Raw genomic sequence first — 21,194 nt, forward strand, 5'->3', positions numbered from 1 at the left:
CCCTGGAGGAGGGCGTGGCAACCCACTCCAGTATTTTTGCCTAAAGAATCCCATGGACAGAGGAGCCTGAAAGGCTACTGTCCATAAGGTCACAAAGAGTCAGACACAACTGAAGCGACTTAGCACACAGGGATATAGTTAAGATTTTCACATGTTTATGTCCAGTTAAGAGATAAGACCATTGGGTTAATTTTAAGGCTATTCTTGATACAGTTTCCTAAAACTACCTAAAAATCATTTTGCAGTATATACATGTATCAAATCATTATGTTGCATACCTAAAACTAATACAATGTTACATGCCAATGATAATATCAATTGAAAAAAAAAAAAAACACTTTGAAACAAATTAGAATTTTGGAAGCTTCTGGCCTGCACCCTTCAGGGTAATGCTCAGGCTTGATCCCTAAATGTCCTGCTCTGAGCCCTTGGATTAGGAGGGATTCCATTGCTTTTTTTTTTTCCTGCACTTGTACTGGTATACCTGTGCCTTGAGCAAATTGTTCATGTATTAAAGTGGCCAAAACATCTGAAATAACAGAAGAACCAGGACTTGATCAAACTTAACAAACAAAATATTCCCATTTAAGGCAAACCTTGAAAAGTTCTATGTGTTTTGCAAAGATTCCTCAAAGCAATATTTTGGTGTACATTTCTTGTCAAGAGAGAGGTATAAATTCTTTGTTGTTGTTGTCTGTTCCACTCTATTTTTGTTGCCCTTCCTTGTCACCAGTAGCTCCTCTCCCTTCAGTAAGTGGCGTAAGCAGCTACTACCTTGGTGGAGGTCCCAACTGGGTTGCTTCAAAAAGCTTCCTCCCCCTGTACCAGCATGATGGCTCTCTCTCTAACCTGATCCCAGTTCCTTAGATTTTAGTCTTTGAAGTCTCTGCTTCCAAGAACCCACACTTGCCAGTGCAGAGAGTGCTCAATATTTATAGTCTGCAGGCTCAGTTACATTTAAAGGCCAAGTGAATAACATAAGGGAGTGAAATAAGCCAGGTGTAAGCAGTAGGAGTGAGTGAGACTATTGTGAATATCTTTTTTCCAATTCTAGATCAGTAGTTCTTAGCCATATCCTCCCTGTAGTATCATATGGAGGATTTTTATAAAATACTGATGACCAGGTAATTCTAATATGCAGGCTAGTTTTACTAACAATGTATCTCATATGTACATGATTCTTAAAATCATCTGAGGAGCTTTTAAAAATAAAGACTGTGAAAAATTCTTCAGTAAATTCTAAGTAAACGGGACTAAAGGTAACTTGTCTTTTTTTTTTTTTTTTTAACATGGACCTGACACCACTTTCCAATCCAAGGGATTCTGAAAGAGATGGTCTGTGAGCCTTAATTTGAAAAAGATTGGTTTAAACAAGACATAATGCCTTTAGTATGTTGTTTAGTAACAAGGGTTTCACAGCAATGCCTAAATGAGGCTCTGTAATGGTAGCCATGAAAAGTCTATGATGTCACTTTTGATAGTAGGTAGAGGGGATACATCCCAGAACCCTCTGTTTATTTTGCAACCAAATCTAAGAGCAGCAGGGCTGTGAAACTGATCAGGAAATTGATGTGCGATTTTGTCCATAGCTAAGCTTTCCATGAGGGAGCTAGTATGCCATCATCTCTCCAAGCTATAGTACTCAGAGTATAATTAATCTTAATCATAGAAAGCTGTATAGTTCCTTTCCAGCTTTCCCCAATAGTAAGAGAATAATTCTGATGGCTTTCTCCACTTTACAGGAAAAAGTGAAGGGCCCTTTGGATCTATGAGAACTACCCTTACTCAGCTTGTCCAAATTCACCCAAAATATTCTGATTTGTGTTAAATATCATGAAATGCATTCCTTCCATTTCAATACAGCAACATGAAAATAGCTTCACCTTGATTCCAACAAGCTGGAGATTCAAGCTTCAATTTGAATTGCTTTAATTGAATACCCAAATAAGGTATCAAAACATAATTTCATAAAGGAAAAATAAGAAATTTACCTCCTTTTCTGGTAAAAGGATTGCTGCATTTTCTGTTGTAGGAAAGATAGTTTTAACGTGTTTGGCAAAAATATAACCTTCTTATTGTCTTTGTTTGGAGACTGAATATGAGTAAAGAAGTGCATCTATGTGCCAGGTTGATAAGAGGTGGCCTCGTGATAGCTAGTATTATGCATCAAAATGACTGAGCTCAGGGATGACCAGAGAGTTGGTAAAATATTAATTCTGGGTATGTCTGATAGGGCATTTCCAGAAGAGATTAACATTTGAATTAGTAGACTAAGAGATCTTCCCTCAAAAACATGGTAGGCATCTAATCTCTAGAAGGCCCAAATTGAACAAAAAGATAGAGGAAACATAATTTCTTTTCCCTTTGAGCTGGGCCATATTTCTTCTTCAGCTCCTATTCATGGAGCCTTCCAACTCAGGGACTTAATACCAGCAGGCCACTCACCCCAGTTCTCAGCCCTTCAGACTTAGACTGAATTTTATGCCACCAGCTTTCCTGATTCACCAGCTTAGAGAGTGCATATCATGGCATGTCTCATCTTCCATAACAGCATGAGTCAATTCCTATTAAAAAAAAAAAAAACTCATATACCTATGTATATATTCTGTTAGTTCTGTTTCCCTGGAGAACCTAATACAATTATTTTTTCACATTTATGTTTTGTATATTTCATGTGTATTTTGAAGTATTTTCACTGCTTTTTTATAAAAGACTTTAATTACAAACTAATCAGTGCTACTTAGTTTTCTACAGAAAGAAAATACATGGTAGTTGTTGAGTTAAATTTTAATTTTGGTGGCCTTACTTGACAAAATTAAGAGTTAGAAAACAAATGGAAATAAATTTTCCATTTAATGTGTTTTTCTGCTCTATGAAATTAAAAAAATCTAGAAACTACCCAATGAGGAATTTTTAAAAAATAATAAAAGGGGAGATAAAATAGGGATCTGAATGAAGCCAATAACAAATAATTGAAAGCAGGAAATAAACAGAATATCAGAATGAGAAATCCCCAGAATTGTGTGTTCAAGCAAAGATACAAGAATAAGGATGAAGTCTAATATGAGTCTCTATTTTCATCTTGGTTGACTGGAACAATTATAGTTTTATTCTCAAATAAAATGAACTACTATAGGAGAAATTTTAAGTTAATTTTTGTCCATTTGCTCCTTTACAGGAGAGATTTGTGCTGTCTTAATAACTAGAATGAACAAAAATTAGCACAGTGGGGCTAACTGCTTGTGAAAAATATGACAGTTTTTAAAAACAATTTGCATTCTGTAAAAACCACAGATTTTAAGTGTATATTTCAGTTATGCATTTATTTAATTTACCAAGTTTTGCAACCATTACCACAGGCCAGTTTTAGAACGTTTCTATCTTCCTAGTAACATCCCACATGCCCGTTTTTAAAGTTAATCTCTATAAAGACAACCACTAACCTAGTTTCTACTGGTTATAGGTTTGCCTTTTCCATAGATTTCATAGATTGATCATACAGCATGTGGCCTTTTGCATTCCCTTTTTCATGTAGCATAATGACTTTGAGGTTCATCTATATTATAGTATATTTCAGTAGTTTGCTCTTTTTTATTCTGAAAAGAATCCATTGTATGGTTTTATCACATTTTCCTTATCCATTCACCAGCTGATAACTTTTGGATTTTTTCCACTTTTTTGGCTATTATGAATTAATCATACCATGAACATTTACATAAACATCTTCAAGTGGACATATGTTTTATTTTTCTTGAGTAGAGACCCAAAAGTAGAATAGGATACTGTAAATACTTTCTTAACTTTTTAAAGAAACAGACAGACATTTCCAAAGTGGCTGCACCATTTTACATCTTAATTAGCAATTATGAGAGTTCCGTTTTCTCGACATCTTTGTTACCACTTGTTATGCTCTGAATTTTTGCTTAAAAATAAAACTCTAGGGAGCCTGAAATCAAATTTCATTCCAGGATTAACTGTTAATTTCCAAATGGTTAAAAATTTTAGCATATTTTTTATATACTTATTAGCAACTGACATATTTTCTTTGGTGAAATGTCTATTCAGATATTTTCCCCATGTTTATTGAGGTTGTCTGTCCTCTTGGTATTAAGTAGCAGGATTCCTTACATATTCTGGATATATATCCTTTACCAGATATAAGATTTGAAAATATTTCTCTTACTCAGGATGTTTCTTGTCTTTACATTTTCTTAATGGTGTCTTTCTAAAAGATAGCGGATATATATGGAATTTAGAAAGATGGTAACAATAACCCTGTGTACGAGACAGCAAAAGAGACACTGATGTATAGAACAGTCTTATGGACTCTGTGGGAGAGGGAGAGGGTGGGAAGATTTGGGAGAATGGCATTGAAACATGTATAATATCATGTATGAAACAAGTTGCCAGTCCAGGTTTGATGCACGATACTGGATGCTTGGGGCTGGTGCACTGGGACGACCCAGAGGGATGGTATGGGGAGGGAGGAGGGTTCAGGATAGGGAACACATGTATACCTGTGGCAGATTCATTTTGATATTTGGCAAAACTAATACAATATTGTAAAGTTTAAAAATAAAATAAAATTTAAAAAAAAATAAATAAAAGATAGCAGGTATTTTTAAATACAGCTTTTCGGTTTGCAGAGTAATTGAGCAATAGTTCAGAGTTCCATACAGCAACCAGCTATCTTTCTGTAATTTGTCGTTTAGTTCCATTACAGTCTGATGGCATACTCTACATTTGCTCAAATGCACTCTATCTAATGTTCCATGTTACCTTGAGAAGAATTTGTATTTTATTCTTGTTTGATGAAGTATTCCATAAATATCCGTTAGATCCATTTGATTTGTAGTGCTCTTCAGGTCAACTCTATTTTTGGAGATTTCTGCTCACTTGATATGTCCACTATTGACAGAGAGTGTTGAAACTTTCCTCGGTGGTAGTGGTTCAGTTCTGTTTCTCCTTGCAGTTCTATTAGCTTTGTCTCAAATATCTTGACAATCTGTTGTTAGATGTATTTTTGTTAAGAATTGTTATGTACTTTTTTTTTTTTTTTGTAGAATTGACCCCTCTATTATTATACAGCTGTCCCTCTTTATCCCTGATATTTTTCTTGCTCTGAAGCTGGCTTTGTCTGAAATTAATATGGCTACTTCAGCTTTCTTTTGATTAATAACAGCATCACTTTAAATATATCCTGCCACTCCCTTCTGGCCTGCAGAGTTTCTGCTCAAAATTCAGCTGATAAACTTACGAGGATTCCCGTGTATACTATTTGTCGATTTTGCCTTCTTGATTTTAATATTTTTTCTTTGTATTTCAGTGTTTATCCATGTTGTCACAAATGGCAAATTCCCATTTTATATCTGAATAATATCATATACATATATGTTCCTCTCTATGGAACACTTTGTTTATTCATCTAGAAACTTAGATTGTCTTCATGTCTTGGATATTATAAATAATGCTGCATAGCCCTCCCAGATTTCAGACAGTGCTACAAAGCTTGTTGTTGTTCCATCACTAACTTATGTCTCAGTCTTTTCGACCCCATGGACTATAGCCCACCTGGCTCTTTACCTGCATCTCTTCACCAGATTCTTTACCACTGAGCCACCAGGGAAGCCCACCACAAAGGGACAGTAATCAAAACATCAAGGTATTGACCTAAAATTTGGATCAACAGAACAGAATACAGAACCCAAAAGTGTCTGATTCTTTTGAGACCTCATGGCTCCTCCAGGCTCCTCTGTCCATGGGATTTCTCAGGCAATACTGGAGTGGGTCACCATTTCCTTCTCTAGAGGAACTTCCTGACCCAGAGATTCAACTCATATCTCCTGCATTACAGGCAGATTCTTTACCACTGAGCCACTTGGGAAGCCATCTATAGTCAATCAATCTTCTACAACCATTTTACGCCAGTCAGAATGGCTGCGATCCAAAAGTCTACAAGCAATAAATGCTAGAGAGGGTGTGGAGAAAAGGGAACCCTCTTACACTGTTGGTGGGACTGCAAACTAGTACAGCCACTATGGAGAACAGTGTGGAGATTCCTTAAAAAACTGGAAATAGAACTGCCTTATGATCCAGCAATCCCACTGCTGGGCATACACACTGAGGAAACCAGAAGGGAAAAAGACACGTGTACCCCAATGTTCATCGCAGCACTGTTTATAATAGCCAGGACATGGAACCAACCTAGATGTCCATTGGCAGATGAATGGATAAGAAAGCAGTGGTATATATACACAATGGAGTATTACTCAGCCATTAAAAAGAAAACATTTGAATCAGTTCTAATGAGGTGGATGAAACTGGAGCCTATTATACAGAGTGAAGTAAGCCAGAAGGAAAAACACCAATACAGTATAATAACGCATATATATGGAATTTAGAAAGATGGTAACAATAACCCTGTGTACGAGACAGCAAAAGAGACACTGATGTATAGAACAGTCTTATGGACTCTATGGGAGAGGGAGAGGGTGGGAAGATTTGGGAGAATGGCATTGAAACATGTAAAATATCATGTATGAAACGAGATGCCAGTCCAGGTTCGATGCATGATACTGGATGCTTGGGGCTAGTACACTGGGACGACCCAGAGGGATGATATGGGGAGGGAGGAGGGTTCAGGATGGGGAACACATGTATACCTGTGGCGGATTCATTTTGATATTTGGCAAAACTAATACAATTATGTAAAGTTTAAAAATAAAATTTAAAAAAATTTAAAAAAAAGAAAACACAGTGGAGTTAGACAGTCTCTTCAGCAAGTGGTATTGATAAAGCTGGACAGCCAAATGTAAATCAATGAAGTAAGAATACACCCTCACACCATACACTAAAATAAACACAAAATGGCTCATAGAGTTAATTATAAGACATGACACCATAAAACTCTTAGAAAAGAACATAGGCAAAACATTCTCTGACATAAATTGTACCAGTGTTTTCTAAGATCAGTCTCCCAAGGAAATAGAAATAAAAACAAAAATTAACCAACAGGACCTAATCAAACTTGCAAACTTTTGTGCAGGAAAGGAAACCATAAACAAGTACAACCTACTGACCAGGAGAAATTACTTGCAAATAATGCCACCAACCAGGCTTAGTTTCCAAAATGTATCAACAGTTCATATAATGCAATAACCTAAAAAAAAAAAAAAAGCCTAATTTAAAAATGGGCAGAAGACCTAAATATTTCTCCAAAGAAGATATACAGATGGCCAATAGGCACATGCAAAGATACTCAGCATCACTAATTATACAGAAATGAAAATAAAAATCACAATGAATTACCACCTGACATCAGTCAGAATAGCCATCATTTAAAAACCTTGTCTGATTCACTCTTAGGGCAGATCCAGATGCACCTAATAGAAACAGCTATAAAAAGGTGAATATTTCAGTCAAATATTAAAGTGAACTCAATGAAAATTTTCTGAAAATAGAATTAGCATAGAATAGAAGACATGGTATATTATATAATTAAATAATGAAAAACCACCATTCTGTGATGCAGTCAGGAAATGGAGCCTTAGAGTAGAGGAAAAGAGCTATCATGAGTGCATGTCTTTCTATTCAAGGATTCTATGATCAGCAACCTCACTGAGTGCTGATGGGAACACATGCAATTTCTTAGTCAATAAATAGCAAAGGTGATTCATTTTGATTTCTGTTGGTCATACCCAAGACTAAATAACATACTAGAAAGAACCTGGAAATTACCACTGTGCTGTTTTCCTAACACATCACTTATTGGCAAGTGATTTTTTTATTCAGATCCCTTTTCTATAAAATTCAGATCAACTATCTTCAAATCAGACTGCTTGTGCTAAGGCTTCACTCCACAGATTATTAAATCAGTAGATCTAGGGCACAGGCCAGGAATGTGTGTTATTTGAATAAACCCTCCTAGATTTTCTTCCATCAGTATTTCCTGTTAAACATTCTTGAGAATCTTTAATGTTTATTTCTTATAGGTTTATCATGATGATTGTAGTCATAGAGATTAACCATACTAGAACTATACCAACTAATTAGAAGTGTTTGGTTTTATTATGGATGTCCTTAGTTCAGTCTGAATTTACTCTGCAGTTTTCATATTCATGGTCTTAATATCTTGTATGGACAAGGTATATCTTGGAATTAGGGCCCATGCATTCTTAGATATGTTCTACTTCCTGCTCTATCCAACCAGGCAGGGTCACCTAGGAAAATGGCCCTTTTGTTCGTGGATGTAGAAAACTTGAAATGGATCCACAAAAGCATAACAACATATTGGACTACAAGTTTTGGGGAATGTTTAAGTTCCCTTGAAAGTAGTTTTGCTCCAATGATAATTTTGTAGTCACAGGGAGAAAGCAAAGGATGTACCTGCTTTATCCCATTTTCCTGCAGTTTGCAAATGTGCCTCATATTGTTTAATAGCATATCAAGAATTAAAGATACTGAGCAGTTTATGTTAATTTTCACAAAAGGAGTGTGTGTTTTATAATGTTTCTGACTCCTCTAGATAGCACACACTTAACTTTTCTTAATGTGCTGAGGAAATGAAAGGCAACAATGGCTTATATTTAGCATTGTAAGTACTCCTTGCTCAGAATCTTGCCGTTGCACCTGCCTGCAAGTCCCTTACCAAAGGGAGTTTATTCAACAGCACAGCATTGTCTAGGAAAATGAGAGCATAAAGTGTGTAGGAAATAAATCTAGAGCTGCTAGTAGAAACTTACGTTAGCATTTTCATATTAAAACAATTTTGGCAGAGATTTTAAAAGTTCTAGTTTACAATTATATCCAATATTCATTGTGTGACAGTTGATGCCCTGATGAATTGTTGGCAGACACTACATTAACAAAAATTTTCTAGGAGAGTCATGCCCTGCTGTAACTGGACTGAGTGACCATGCACCACTGTCATTCTGGGCTACATTCCATCAGACCATCTGAAGAGGTTGGCTTCGTAATAGGCATTCTTCATTGTACTCCTGTGGTTTTTTTTAAGGAACAGGCATGCCTCCAGATCATATGAGAAGGACAGTTACCTAAGGTCTTTAGAATAAATTTCTGCTTTTTACATTAGATAATAGATTTCCATGTTTACCCTCCTATAACATATTAATTTAAATCATGAAAATGTAAACTTAAGTATGCTTTCTTACCAGATGCCATATAGAAACCATAAGAATAATGGGTAACTTATAATTTGGTAAATTGGTAAATATAAATAGCCTAATAAGCATGTTAACAATTATTATAAGGAAATAGATCAAACAGTGACGTGTGAATACAAAGCTTACTCTTGTTGATAACTCTTTGACCTCTCTTACCTTCCCTGAGACAAAATGGTTTTCTCCTTTGGGTCTCCATAGTGCTTGGAGTGTTTACCCCATATCATCATCCCTCTTGCAAGGTGATTATATGTATAAGGTTCTCATTTTGCATTAGATAATAGGCAATTTGAGGACAGATATAAAAGTATTGATATTTCCTTCAGAACCAAACAAAATGCAAATCATAACAGATGCTTTTAAATAGTTTTCCAAAATATCTAAAATGATGAAGTTAGGGCTTCCTGTTTCCAAATTTGAACTATTTCATGTAATGAATGAATTATGGTTCAGAGAGGGAACGCAACTTGCCTGGAGGAGCCTGGTGAGCCTGGTAACAGAGAACATCAGTGTCAGATCCTGCCTCCCTCCCAGGCCACTGTTCCTCCACTACCTACCATCAACTTGATTTAACATTCCATTTTTAATCTTTGAACTTCTTCCAGTTTCTGCCTTTTTAAATATTTAAACAGTACTAAAGTATCATTCTATAATAAATTTTAAAAAAGCATTTCATACTCAAAAGTCGCATGAGAGAAAAATTTAGCCAATGTTTCTTAAAAACTTGATACTTAATTTCATTTTTTCTTTTATATATTCTGAAAATCATGTTTGTTTTTAGCCCCCAGCTTGTCCCAGATAATAATTAAATATGAAGAATGAATTGGACCTTTTAACTGTCAGATGTATTTTTTCTAGGTAGAATTTCAGGTTGCCCAGAATGCATTTGTATTAAGTATTTTGAGTTCTTTTAGTGTATACAGAAAAGTCATCAGAGACAAAACTAATGCCTCTTGTGAAGTAGAACCAAGTGCTCAATACCATTAACAAAGTTAATTTAATCAACAGAATCAGAGATTAAAACCCAGAGAAGACTTTAAATGAATCTCTGATAAATCATCTCATCTGCTTTAATTCTTAAAGTATTACTGTTTATTTCAGAGGCAGAATGGAGTGTAACTTAAACAAAATGCAAAAGAGGCTTTTCTTTTATAGGCTTTCCAGTAATTTTTTTACTCTATCATAGTGCCTGTTTTGGTTTTTGTTAACATTTGTTAAGTAAAGCCCTAGGTATCAGATGGTGCCCCAAGGTGTGAGAAAGACCTCCAGCTCAGGGAAACTGAAATACAGAGGTTTGCCAATCACAGGTCCTGGAGGAACACAAGGCATTCCTCCTTGAGCTACACGGGAGTGTCCAGGCCAAAAGGAAGCAGCAGGACCTGGGGCATATGCCTCTGTTAGGGTTGGTGTGGAGGGCTTGAGGTTCCAGGGTAGGCTGGATCGGTCAATTCAAACTGAAAGGAGCAGTAGCAGAGTTTCAGTAAGCTTCCCAGGGTTCTTACCTAAGGGTCTCACAAGCAAAGGAGCCGAGAAACAGGAGGACCTGTATTACCAGCAGCACTGGAGAAGTTCCATTAGGACCTTACACTTCCTTGTGTCTCTGCTGGCTGTTACCTAGGAAACGCAATGGAGGATGGCGCTGGGGGCTAGTGTCAGCTTCAGGCCCTTGAAAGCCGCTTAACAACACACAATGGATGCCGATGCAACAGTATTACGGAGTAATTTTACTCATGGTGCCCTGTAACAAAGGTCATTCTAAATATACAATTTTATTTCCATATTTTCTAAATGGGATATTTGCACTGAAGCCAAAGATGTGAACGTTCCTTAATGAAAACCTTCTGAAGCACCTGAATGCTTAAGTTGGTTAGACTGATCTGCTGATTCTGCCTTGAAGAGGAAAACAAATGAAAATTCAGGAAGGATAAAGGCATTCTCCAAGGTTAAGATGTCTCAAGGAAGATGGGTGGTTGGTTAAGCTGACATTTTTCCTGCCCTGTTAAATCATGAACAGGAAAGGATCAAGGACAGCCATACATTCTTTGGCAATGTCAGCATCATCCAATGACCAGGGTCATTATGTTGACAGCACGACTGAAAATTAAAATGACTGAACAGCTGTGTTTCTATTCTGATACAAGTATTTTTCAACAAAATGGAGAAATTTTGACGTAAAGAAGCTTAGGAAGGGAAAGAAAGCGTAGGAACTAAGCCTAACTGAGCATCTAATACATGCAAAATACTCCTTTAGAAACCACTGCATAAATTGTTTCATCAAAACTCCTGTCAGGTAAGGATCATTCTGCCTACCTTACTGATAAGGAATCAGAACCTCCTTAAGATAAAGTAACTTTCCCCAGTGTACCCACCAAATAAGAGCTAAAGGAATTCTAACCCCAATGGACTCTTTACTCCATTCACCTAGCTGAGTTACCTTCATTAAATCATTTCACTTGATGTCAGAAATTTTGAATGTATGCATCATTATCCCCATTTCACAAATGAAGGAAAAGTGAAGTCAAATTGGTATTTCCCATCCATCATTTCACTAACAACTACTGGCCTGTCATGAAGTTTTCAACAGTATTGGAATGTAGAAAACTGACATTTAATATCAAACAACAGAATATTAGTAGATTTTCCATGAGACAATCTCTCTCTCTCTGGTTCTCAAAAATAATTTCTTTAGATATTTGATCCTTTATACATATTAGTATTAAAATGTTATTCCTTCTTTGAAATATCACTGAAACTAGCAGTGGATTTTGCTTGTTGGTTTATTTGTTCTGATGTCAAAATCTGTTGTTGGTGTTTAATCTTATTTTTCTGTAAAATATCAAAGAAACCTCAAAATATCAGAAACCTCAAAGTTCATTATCAAAGATATTGGAATTACTCAGCCTTTATAAATAATAACGCTATTTGCAGCAACATGGATGGGCCTAGAGATTTTCATACTGAGTGAAGTAAGTTAGAGAAGGAGAAGGCTTATATGACATCCCTTATATGTGTAATCTAAAAAGAAATGATACAAAGAGCTTAGTTATAAAACAGAAAGAGACTCACAGACTTAGAGAATAAACTTATGGTTGCAGGGGGTGAGGGTGGGGTAAAGGAATAGTTAGGGAGTTTAGAACAGGCTTGTACACACTGCCATATTTAAAATGGACAGCCAACAAAGACCTACTGTATAGCTCAGGGAACTCTGCTCAATGTTATGTGACAGCCTGGATAGAAGCGGAGTTTGGAGGAGAATGGATACAGGTATAAGTATGGCTGAGATTTTAACACTGTTAATTGGGTATACCCCAAAACAAAACATAAAGGTTTTTTTTTTTCCTTATAAAGATAGGAGATGGAGTTGGGACTCAAATTTGTTTGTACATGACTCCCAAGCCATTAAAATGAGAATCCTGACCATTGTTAAAGATACTCCAGTATTAGAGTCTGCACCAACATGGTAGGATTATGTATTTTTTCCACATAGAGGTAAATAATTAAAGGGGCTTGTCTCAACTAAATTTGTTATTACTTTGCGTACTTTTGTGGCCATAATATAACATTTTGTCAGATAGTAATCTGTGCCCAAAGCACAGAAACAAACTGGTGATTCTGGAGGTGTTGGTGAAGAAGTGTATGTGAGAAAGAGTATGTAATTACTTTAATAAAGATATGTTCATGGCTCATCCCATTTCATAATTTACAGACCCAGCTAGGTCGCCTGTATAATGAATAGTTGAGCTGCACATTGAAGTAGTTGAATCTGTGCAGACTTTCCTGATCAATCTCCATTTGAGTTTCTAGAAACAGGTACAATACTCATCAGGTTGATGAATTTTATCTAATTGAGAGTATTTTGAAGGTTTGTGCCTTCAGAAGTGCTTAAATCGGTTGCCTTTCTGAATAACACTAGGAATTTTATGAACCCCATCTCACGAAGTTTCCACGATGCCTGTGAGGCACACACACAAAAATAAACTTAAAGGCTGTGTTCATTTTAAGATCAAAGTATCAAAAAGATTAGAATTGTCTTCCAGCCACATAATATTTTCTTTAAAGTTGAAACTTAATAAGTTTTCATTGTTCAGATGATCAAAGGCTTGTCTCAACTAGTCAGCTGTGCTTACCATACTCCACCATAAATCCTATGGTATCTGTCTCAAGACAATGACCTCAAGTAATACCTCACACACAAAAACTGATTTTGAGGTCAAATGGATTTAGGAAATGGTTATATCATATCTCCTAAGAGATTTATAGTGCTTTTATACATTACAGAGAAGTGGATTTCAAATTTCACTGTTCATTTGAATTGCTCGATTGCTGATTAAAAATGCAAGCCCTATATTCATAAGACTGAATTTTCACCCAGGAGTATTATATTTAACAAGCACCCCATGAGAAGATCATTCAAGACCAAAGATTTAAGAAATTTTGTATTAAAGACTCTGAGAAGAACTACCTTAAATACCATTGTTTAATGTTCAAGTAAAGTTTTCCTCAAACTTATATAACTTATATACTCCACTATTCAAAAATATATTTTGGGAAGCCTTATACTCTGCATGTTATTTTCTGCATTTTGAGCTTGATTTTGTACATTTGTTTAGGTTTTTTTCCCCCTCCAAGGCTGAAGGCAAGTAAATAAAAACAAAGGTCAGTTGTACTATTACAATAAAAACAAAATACTTGTAATATTCCAGAGAAATTCTAGTTTCTGGGTCTAACTCAAACCCATACAACCTAAAAAGAAAAGAAAAATTAGTACAGAAGATTCCTCATGTAGCTGCCTAAAATTCTTTGGACTAAGGCACTCAAAGTTTTGACTACTCTTTTATATACTGTAGACTTATTTTGAAGAAGGGGCTATGTACAACCATCTTATCAAATATAACTAAATCTCATCATTTGACAAACTCAGGCACTTAAGAAAATTTGAAAGGACTAAAATATTTTCATAGCCAATGTTCCTTTTTTCATTTATTATTAACTCAGTGATTACATATGACCATTTGCTATCTAATAGGATCTAGGGCTGAAAAATGTAGGCTCTGTCTTCAAGGAACTTACAATATATTGAGGCATCAGACATACATATACATATAAAATCATTTAGTGTCAATGTTTCTAATGCACTGTACATTTAGTGAAAGTGTGATGAGCCTGTCTAGTGGTGAAAATAATGTGCTAGGAAGGGAGAAACTAGCTGTTCTTCAGGATCTCACAGTGAGGAGGGACTGTTAAGAAGGTGTAGAGGGGAGAGCATGCTACACAGACACAGAAGGGTAAAGTCACATGCTGCACGTTCAGTCAGGAGCCATGCAGAGTAATAATAGGGAGCAGGTGAGAATAACTTTGCCTTCAAATCTGAATTGGAGTAGGTTAAATATCCTACACAATTTCTTTAGTTATCATCCACTCCTAGAATTTATGGAAAGTTAGAGTTCAAATCAGGTATCCTCCTTGTCTGACTTCAAAGAGACTAACTTGTTCAAGGTTAGAGTTACACAGTGGCCATGAACTATTAGACTCCCTGTCTCTGTTTTATACATTTTCTACAGGGAAAGGATTATAGAGATATCACTAAAAAGTACATATTCTTACATTAAACAGTTTTGACATTTACTTTAAAAATGTGTTTAAGTAAAAAAAAAAATGATGAAGAGATAAAGGGAGAATTGAGAGGCAGTGAGGAAAAGATGAGGGGAAAGAGGCTGACTGAGGAGGAAGGAAGAAAGAGAGGGATGGAGGGAAGATAAATTCAATACTTTTAACCCTTGGTTAATATGAAAGTGAAAGCCAACTGGAATATGCTGCCAGTAAGTCATTTTTTTTAAGACTATGGAAGATAGTAAGTAAGAAGGGATATCCTGGTTAGTGAAATATATGATCTTATTTGCAGAAATATAATCTTTTTTAAGGTGTTGAAGATTTTTTGCTAGACAGATTGATGTTGAGCAAAACAGACAGACCGACAGACATGTCTGCAGCAATTATGTGTTTACTTGGAATCGGTAGAGAATTACAGTGTGGGTGTCTGCAATCATGGTGAGCAAGGTCCAAGTCCCCACAAAGCAAAGGAAAAAGGACTTTTTATGGAGGGGAAAAGAGAGTTGGAAGGGCTACAGGAAACAGAGTTCTTGGCTTTTCATGGGCTGAATTGTTGCCAGGAAAGAAGAGGAGTCTGTGTTCATCTTGTTGGGCTCTACTATTGTTGTGGCATATGAGAGCTCCCCTTTTGGTCTCCTGATTCCATTTAACTGTGATTTCAGTTTATTTATTTATTTTTTTTACAATGATCATAATGTTTACATTGTTTTCTGCCTTGCAATCTTGATGTTCCTGCAGGCATATAGACCATGAATATATTTAAATCTTAAAAGTCTAGATACATCAGGGATAATAGAATATAGTAGTTGTGCAACTCTTTATTTTTAAAAACTTTTTGCAAAGAAAGAATTTTTCATTGGAATAGAGCTCTTTTTTAGTAGCTGTCTGTCATAAGCATGACTGAGATCCCCAAATGGACTGTGAATAATTGCCCTCTCCCTGGGATCTCAGTCATGTTGTGATCATTTTGTCCCTCGCTTAACCTTTCAGCTTGTCTCAAAGTGAAGGAAATTTACCAATGGGAAGATTTCAAGCGAGATTTTCTGTTCCTTTCCTTCATTTAACTTCACTGACCTTCTTTCAATCGCAGCTTTTTCAGGAGAACACGGCCTGTTCTATGAAGCATGATGAAAATCTTCCAAACAATGACACTGCAGAATCATCACCTGTCCCACAGGTATTTTGTTTGTTTGGTTGTTTGTTTTGATTGTCAGAAAACACTTTTTTGAAGCTCGTGGGTTCTATGATTTTCTCTCTTGCTCTAGCTGAAGCCAGGATGCTGTATTACCTAATACAAGATATATTTTTCACCTATTGCCTCTGGATCTTTCCATGGCCACTGTGCCTGCCACTAAGCTTTGATTTGATAAGCTGAAGTCCTAGAAGAACAAGGGCAAGGGAAGCGTCCTACCCTTCCCCAGCAACCAAGGAACAAAACAAAAGTAAACAGAAAACAAAAAGTACACTTACATTCTTAGAGGACAAAGAAGATAAATGAAGACTTGAGAAACAGAAGGTAGAAAGACATACGTATCCCCCACAAAACAAACATAACTCAGGAGCTTAATTCTGAACTCTATCTAGAAGTTCTATTCTATATTTGACCAAATATATTGCATCATAGCAATTATTAAGAGTCATTTTACTTCAGTTCAGTTGCTCGATTGTGTCCGACTCTTTGCAATCCCATGAACCACAGCATGCCAGGCCTCCCTGTCCATCACCAACTCTCAGAGATTACCCAAACTCATGTCCATTGAGTCGGTGATGCCATCCAACCATCTCATTCTCTGTCGTCCCCTTCTCCTCCTGCCCTCAATCTTTCCCAGCATCAGGGTCTTTTCATTTTACTTAACACAACATTTTTCAGTTTGGGGGTTAGATTAATCAAAGTTTGAATGGTTTGGCCAAAGTTTTCTCAAAAAGTTTTTGAAATTTTTTCTATTTGTAAAACATATTTTATGTGCTTTCACAAAGTAATAGTGTTAACATAAATAAGTGTTAACATTTATTTTCTGCCTGGCATTGGTTTTCTATAAGATGTTTGTTGAGATAGTTGAGTTATTGTTTAATTTTTACATTAAACATTTTTTAGTCTGATTATCTTTTCCATATTGTTTGACAGGATGAAGCAGTGCCTCCTTGTACTGAATGTGATGAGGAAAAAAAACCAGAAGGGACAGCAAATAGAGAAAAAAAATTACTGTAAATACCAAGAAACTGTGTTAAAAAACATCCATTTGCTCTTGTATTCATACTCTTTTTAGACCACAAGCTTGATGGAAATACTAAGTTTTTAAAGCATGCAACTTTTTCACAATTTTATGTAACTTTATAAAGTAGTCTACAAGTTTTCCAAAAGATTCCAGGCCAATTATGATCCTTAAGCAATAACCTAATTAAAATGGATATCCGCAGTCACAAGTCGTCATTGTCATTAGTAAGTTGCCCAGTATAAATTGGTCTTTTTTACAACTCAAATGCAAAATAACATTTAATATTTCTGGTTAATTGGGTAGCCAGTATTTCCCTGATCTAGTTGTTGTTTTTTTTTTTTTTTAATCAACTGGAGAATAACTAAATGTTGCAAATCCTTAACATCCTTAGAATACAATTTGAAACCATATTTTAGTCCATGCTGGTTAACTGGAATCACTTTTCTTAAGGTTGGAATCTGTACTGTTCTGAATGTATCATTTGTTTGATGGCATTAGTTGCTATTCTCATTATTATTTAGAGCCATGTCTAATAATGCCAGGGGTTTAGTCAGTTAAGAAAACTCATTAAATACATTTAGTATGATGCAGACAAAATATCAAGAATGAATGTCTAAGTTACTGACACAATTGATTAGATTTTTGGCATTCTATGGACACACCGTTATGGTTGTCTGCTGGATTACTCCAAGTTACAAATCAAGCTCAGTGTGAATTTAGATATGAAATTGGGTAACAGAATGTGGGATGGGAAGAGGGGTCCGGGATACAAACATGCAAGCAGATAGTATACATCTTAAAATGGAAACTTGAAAGTAAATAACCTTATAGAACTAATGAACCCAAATTTGTATATTTTGAAAAAAAAATTATCATTAAATCAATGGCTGTGGGAATCTCTGACGCTGGGACTCTACATAGGAATTGTTATTCAGTTGCTAAGTTGTGTTTGACCCTGCAAACCTACAGACTGCAGCACACTAGGCTTCCCTGTCCTTCACTATCTCCCGGAATTTGTTCAAAATCATAGAGTACCACTAATCAAATAAACTCACTCTTGAATAGTCTGCTTCCTCTCAAGCAAGAGGAATTGATACTGATCAAACTTACAGACTAAAATTAATGGGTTAAATGATGTGGTTAGGTTGTCTGCACCAAATATATTCACTTCTGTTGGTTAGACGAAAGCACGTAAAACCATTGTTTTTTTAGAACAGATCTGCCAAGCCACAATTAATTTGGAGCACAATATGCTGGCAAGCTACATATATATAAAATAAAATCTGTAATCAATAGATGAACTTAAATTGTGGGATGTAACGGCCCAACTTTGATCACAATGACATATTGAAAGAAATGTAGTGATCTGGAGAAATGCCAAACTATCATTAACAGTAAAAGTAATACTGTGACATATTAAGATATGTCTAAGTAATAATGTGACATTAAGATATGTCTAAGGTACCTAAGAAAGATAACTAGTTTTACAGATGATTTGTAGAGTCTTGGGGTGAAATGATCAGGACAGAAGTGATCAAGCCTGAAGTTCTTGCCGACTCCTCAGCTCTAAAAATCATTTGATTCGATGAGATGGAATATTGCTAGTTTCCCAAGTCTTATTTCTTGTAATTTTCATACTGTACCAATAAACTCTTAACCATCTCTAAAGGTTTATGAAAGGGAAGTAGATAATTTAGTTTAATTTAGGTATACTTTCCTACTTCTCCCTCCATGGCTCCAACTTCAGTCCTAGTTCATATGGATCCTATGGAAAGTTAATCACCATTTCACTGTGTATGTCTTGAGGAGTCTTTGAAATAATAAAGAGTCACTCTGGTATTTTTCTGAAAATTTTAGAGGGTAACATAATGAAAGAGAATCTGGCTTAATATTAATCAACAGCTTCATCTGTAAATTATTTTTTCTATGCTCTGAATTCCTATTCTAGTCCATAATAATATAATCAATTTGTTTCTCTTAATTACTGACATGATCAAGTGGGCTTTGACTGATTATAATGTACACATTCTTCTTTAACAAGAGGTAGCATTATTCATCCTACGGAGTTTACTGTGGTGTATTCACTGCATTATTTGTTAAAAAAACAAAACTTTTGTGATAGAAAAATTTCATAAACATTTTTAAGAAATATTCTAGAAAATCCTTTTAACAGTTAATCACAGAATTCTTTTTAGTGTGTACTATTACTTGACTTTATGAATGCATTTTATTTATCTCAATCCATTAATTGGTTTAAAATAGCAAACGTGTGGCTTTTGTACATAAGAGAGTTAACATTTCTTATTTTTTAAAGTAACTTCTATATAAATAGATGTTATTTTTGAGGGGCTAACATTTGTAGCCTAGTTATCTGCATATGGAAAAAAAAAAGTAAATGAATTTAGACTGTAGATAGTACAGTTCTACTATGTACTGTAATGGTAAGCAGTGAAAAATTACATATGCTTTGCAGAATGTAAATTGGTTCCTATTGAGAAACAAACACATTTTCCAATGGAATAACTTAATATAGGTACTACCACAACTAATATCTCTAGTTATTTTCAAAAACTAAGCAATGCTGTATACTCATTCTAAGTTGTAAATTGGTTTTGGATTTTGTGTTTCCTTTTATATGCATTAACTGTGTAAACTAGTGCCTAAAATGTGTAAGACCTAAATGAAAGCTGCCTATATCTATCCTGTGCCAACATTCTCAAGATGAAAAGCGAAAAATTAACTCACCTGGATGTGGTTTTCTGTGTGATCTCAAATCTTTGAGTACTGAATGTCCATGACTAATTTTTTTCATTCTTTAATCCTATATTTAGCATTGAAGTGCTATTTGAGCAGCATCTGTTTCATAAAGTATACTGGTTTAAAAAGCTAAGACTGGGACATTCACTGTTTTAGATGGACAGTGTGGATAGCTGGATTAAAACAGTATTTGTGAACTTCGCTAAAATGGAATCTTTTGTTTTTGTAGCTCAGATACTACAAATATATAATCAGCACTACCTGAAGTAGAGGTTGAACTTACTAGTGACACCAGTGAGCAAGGTTAACTGGTCAGACTGAGAGACTAATGAAAACGGCTACTTAGGGGACATTTTCTTAGTCATGTATACATTCTTAAATTTCCCCAAACTGTTCATTCATCTGGGTTACATTACATAATATTGATGGTCAAGTGGTGAATAAAAGGTACCGGAAAATGGCCTATTTTTTGCTCAATAAATGTTTGTTTCCAAGACTATTATGTATATACCTACATAAACGAATTGAAAAACATGTATTAACTTTTTAAAATAGTACTTGCTTCTGTGTTTCATGATCTAAGAAATTTTTTGAAATCTCATCCTGGAAATTTCTTTGATCTCTCTTTGCCTCTGTCCAAGAAAACCCGTATTTAGTGTTGTTTTTTGTTTTTTTATAATAGAGTTCCATGTTGGCAGAGATTTGTCTGTTTGCAAATGAGTTTCAAGGGCTTAGAACTATTTGTTCCATAAAAGCTGCTCAAATATCTGTTGAATGAATGAATTCAGAACCTGAAGCATCCAGGGAAGAAGGAAATAAGATAGCATGCTCTAGTATATAACAGGAAATCATGACACCATCTTTTAGAAAAAGACAATAAATATATTTTTGTTTATTTTGATTTTGGGCTACTTTTCTTTTGCGTTTTTATCTGAAAGGTTTTTCTTTGGGCCTATAGATGTGACTTTAAGCAAAGTAGATAGGTGCATGCTTCCGTGCTCAGTCACATCCAACTCTTTGTGACCCTGTGGGCTGTAGTCACCAGGCTCCTGTGTACACGGAATTCTCCCAGCAAGAATACTGGGGCAGATTGCCATTTCTTTCTCCGGGGGATCTTCCTGACACAGGGGTCAAACCTGTCTCTCCTGTGTCTTCTGCATTGCAGGTAAATTCTTTACTGCTGAACCATATCTATGGGAAAGCTTGTAGATATGGCGCTCCTGGATGAATTTTGGAATACAGCTTAGTGTAATACACATCACTCATATGCCATGTATGTTTCTTTAATTGGAACCCAGCTGGGACATTTACCTGAACTAGCACAAGTCACTTGATTTCTTTCAGTATAAGTTACTAAGCTCTTAGGCCTAGGGCTTAAATAGTACTAAAGTACTAAAGAATGTTCAACCACAAGCCAACTGCATTCATTTCC

The 21,194-nt window shown here is 35.5% G+C and overlaps 1 protein-coding gene across 3 annotated transcripts in view; it reads left to right on the top strand.

Moving 5' to 3' along the window:
* LUZP2 (leucine zipper protein 2) overlaps positions 1–20,663 on the top strand; it is a 517,912-nt gene extending 497,249 nt beyond the window's left edge. For all 3 annotated transcript variants that reach the window (XM_027532163.1, XM_027532165.1, XM_027532164.1), the window contains 2 exons: positions 15,880–15,966; positions 16,915–20,663. In XM_027532163.1, the coding sequence (XP_027387964.1) occupies positions 15,880–15,966; positions 16,915–16,998 (171 nt within the window). In that variant the 3' untranslated portion in view covers positions 16,999–20,663. The remainder of the gene's footprint in view (positions 1–15,879; positions 15,967–16,914) is intronic.
* The last annotated feature ends 531 nt before the right edge of the window (positions 20,664–21,194 follow it).

Source organism: Bos indicus x Bos taurus, chromosome 29 (assembly GCF_003369695.1).
Source record: "Bos indicus x Bos taurus breed Angus x Brahman F1 hybrid chromosome 29, Bos_hybrid_MaternalHap_v2.0, whole genome shotgun sequence".
Lineage (NCBI taxonomy): Eukaryota > Metazoa > Chordata > Mammalia > Artiodactyla > Bovidae > Bos > Bos indicus x Bos taurus.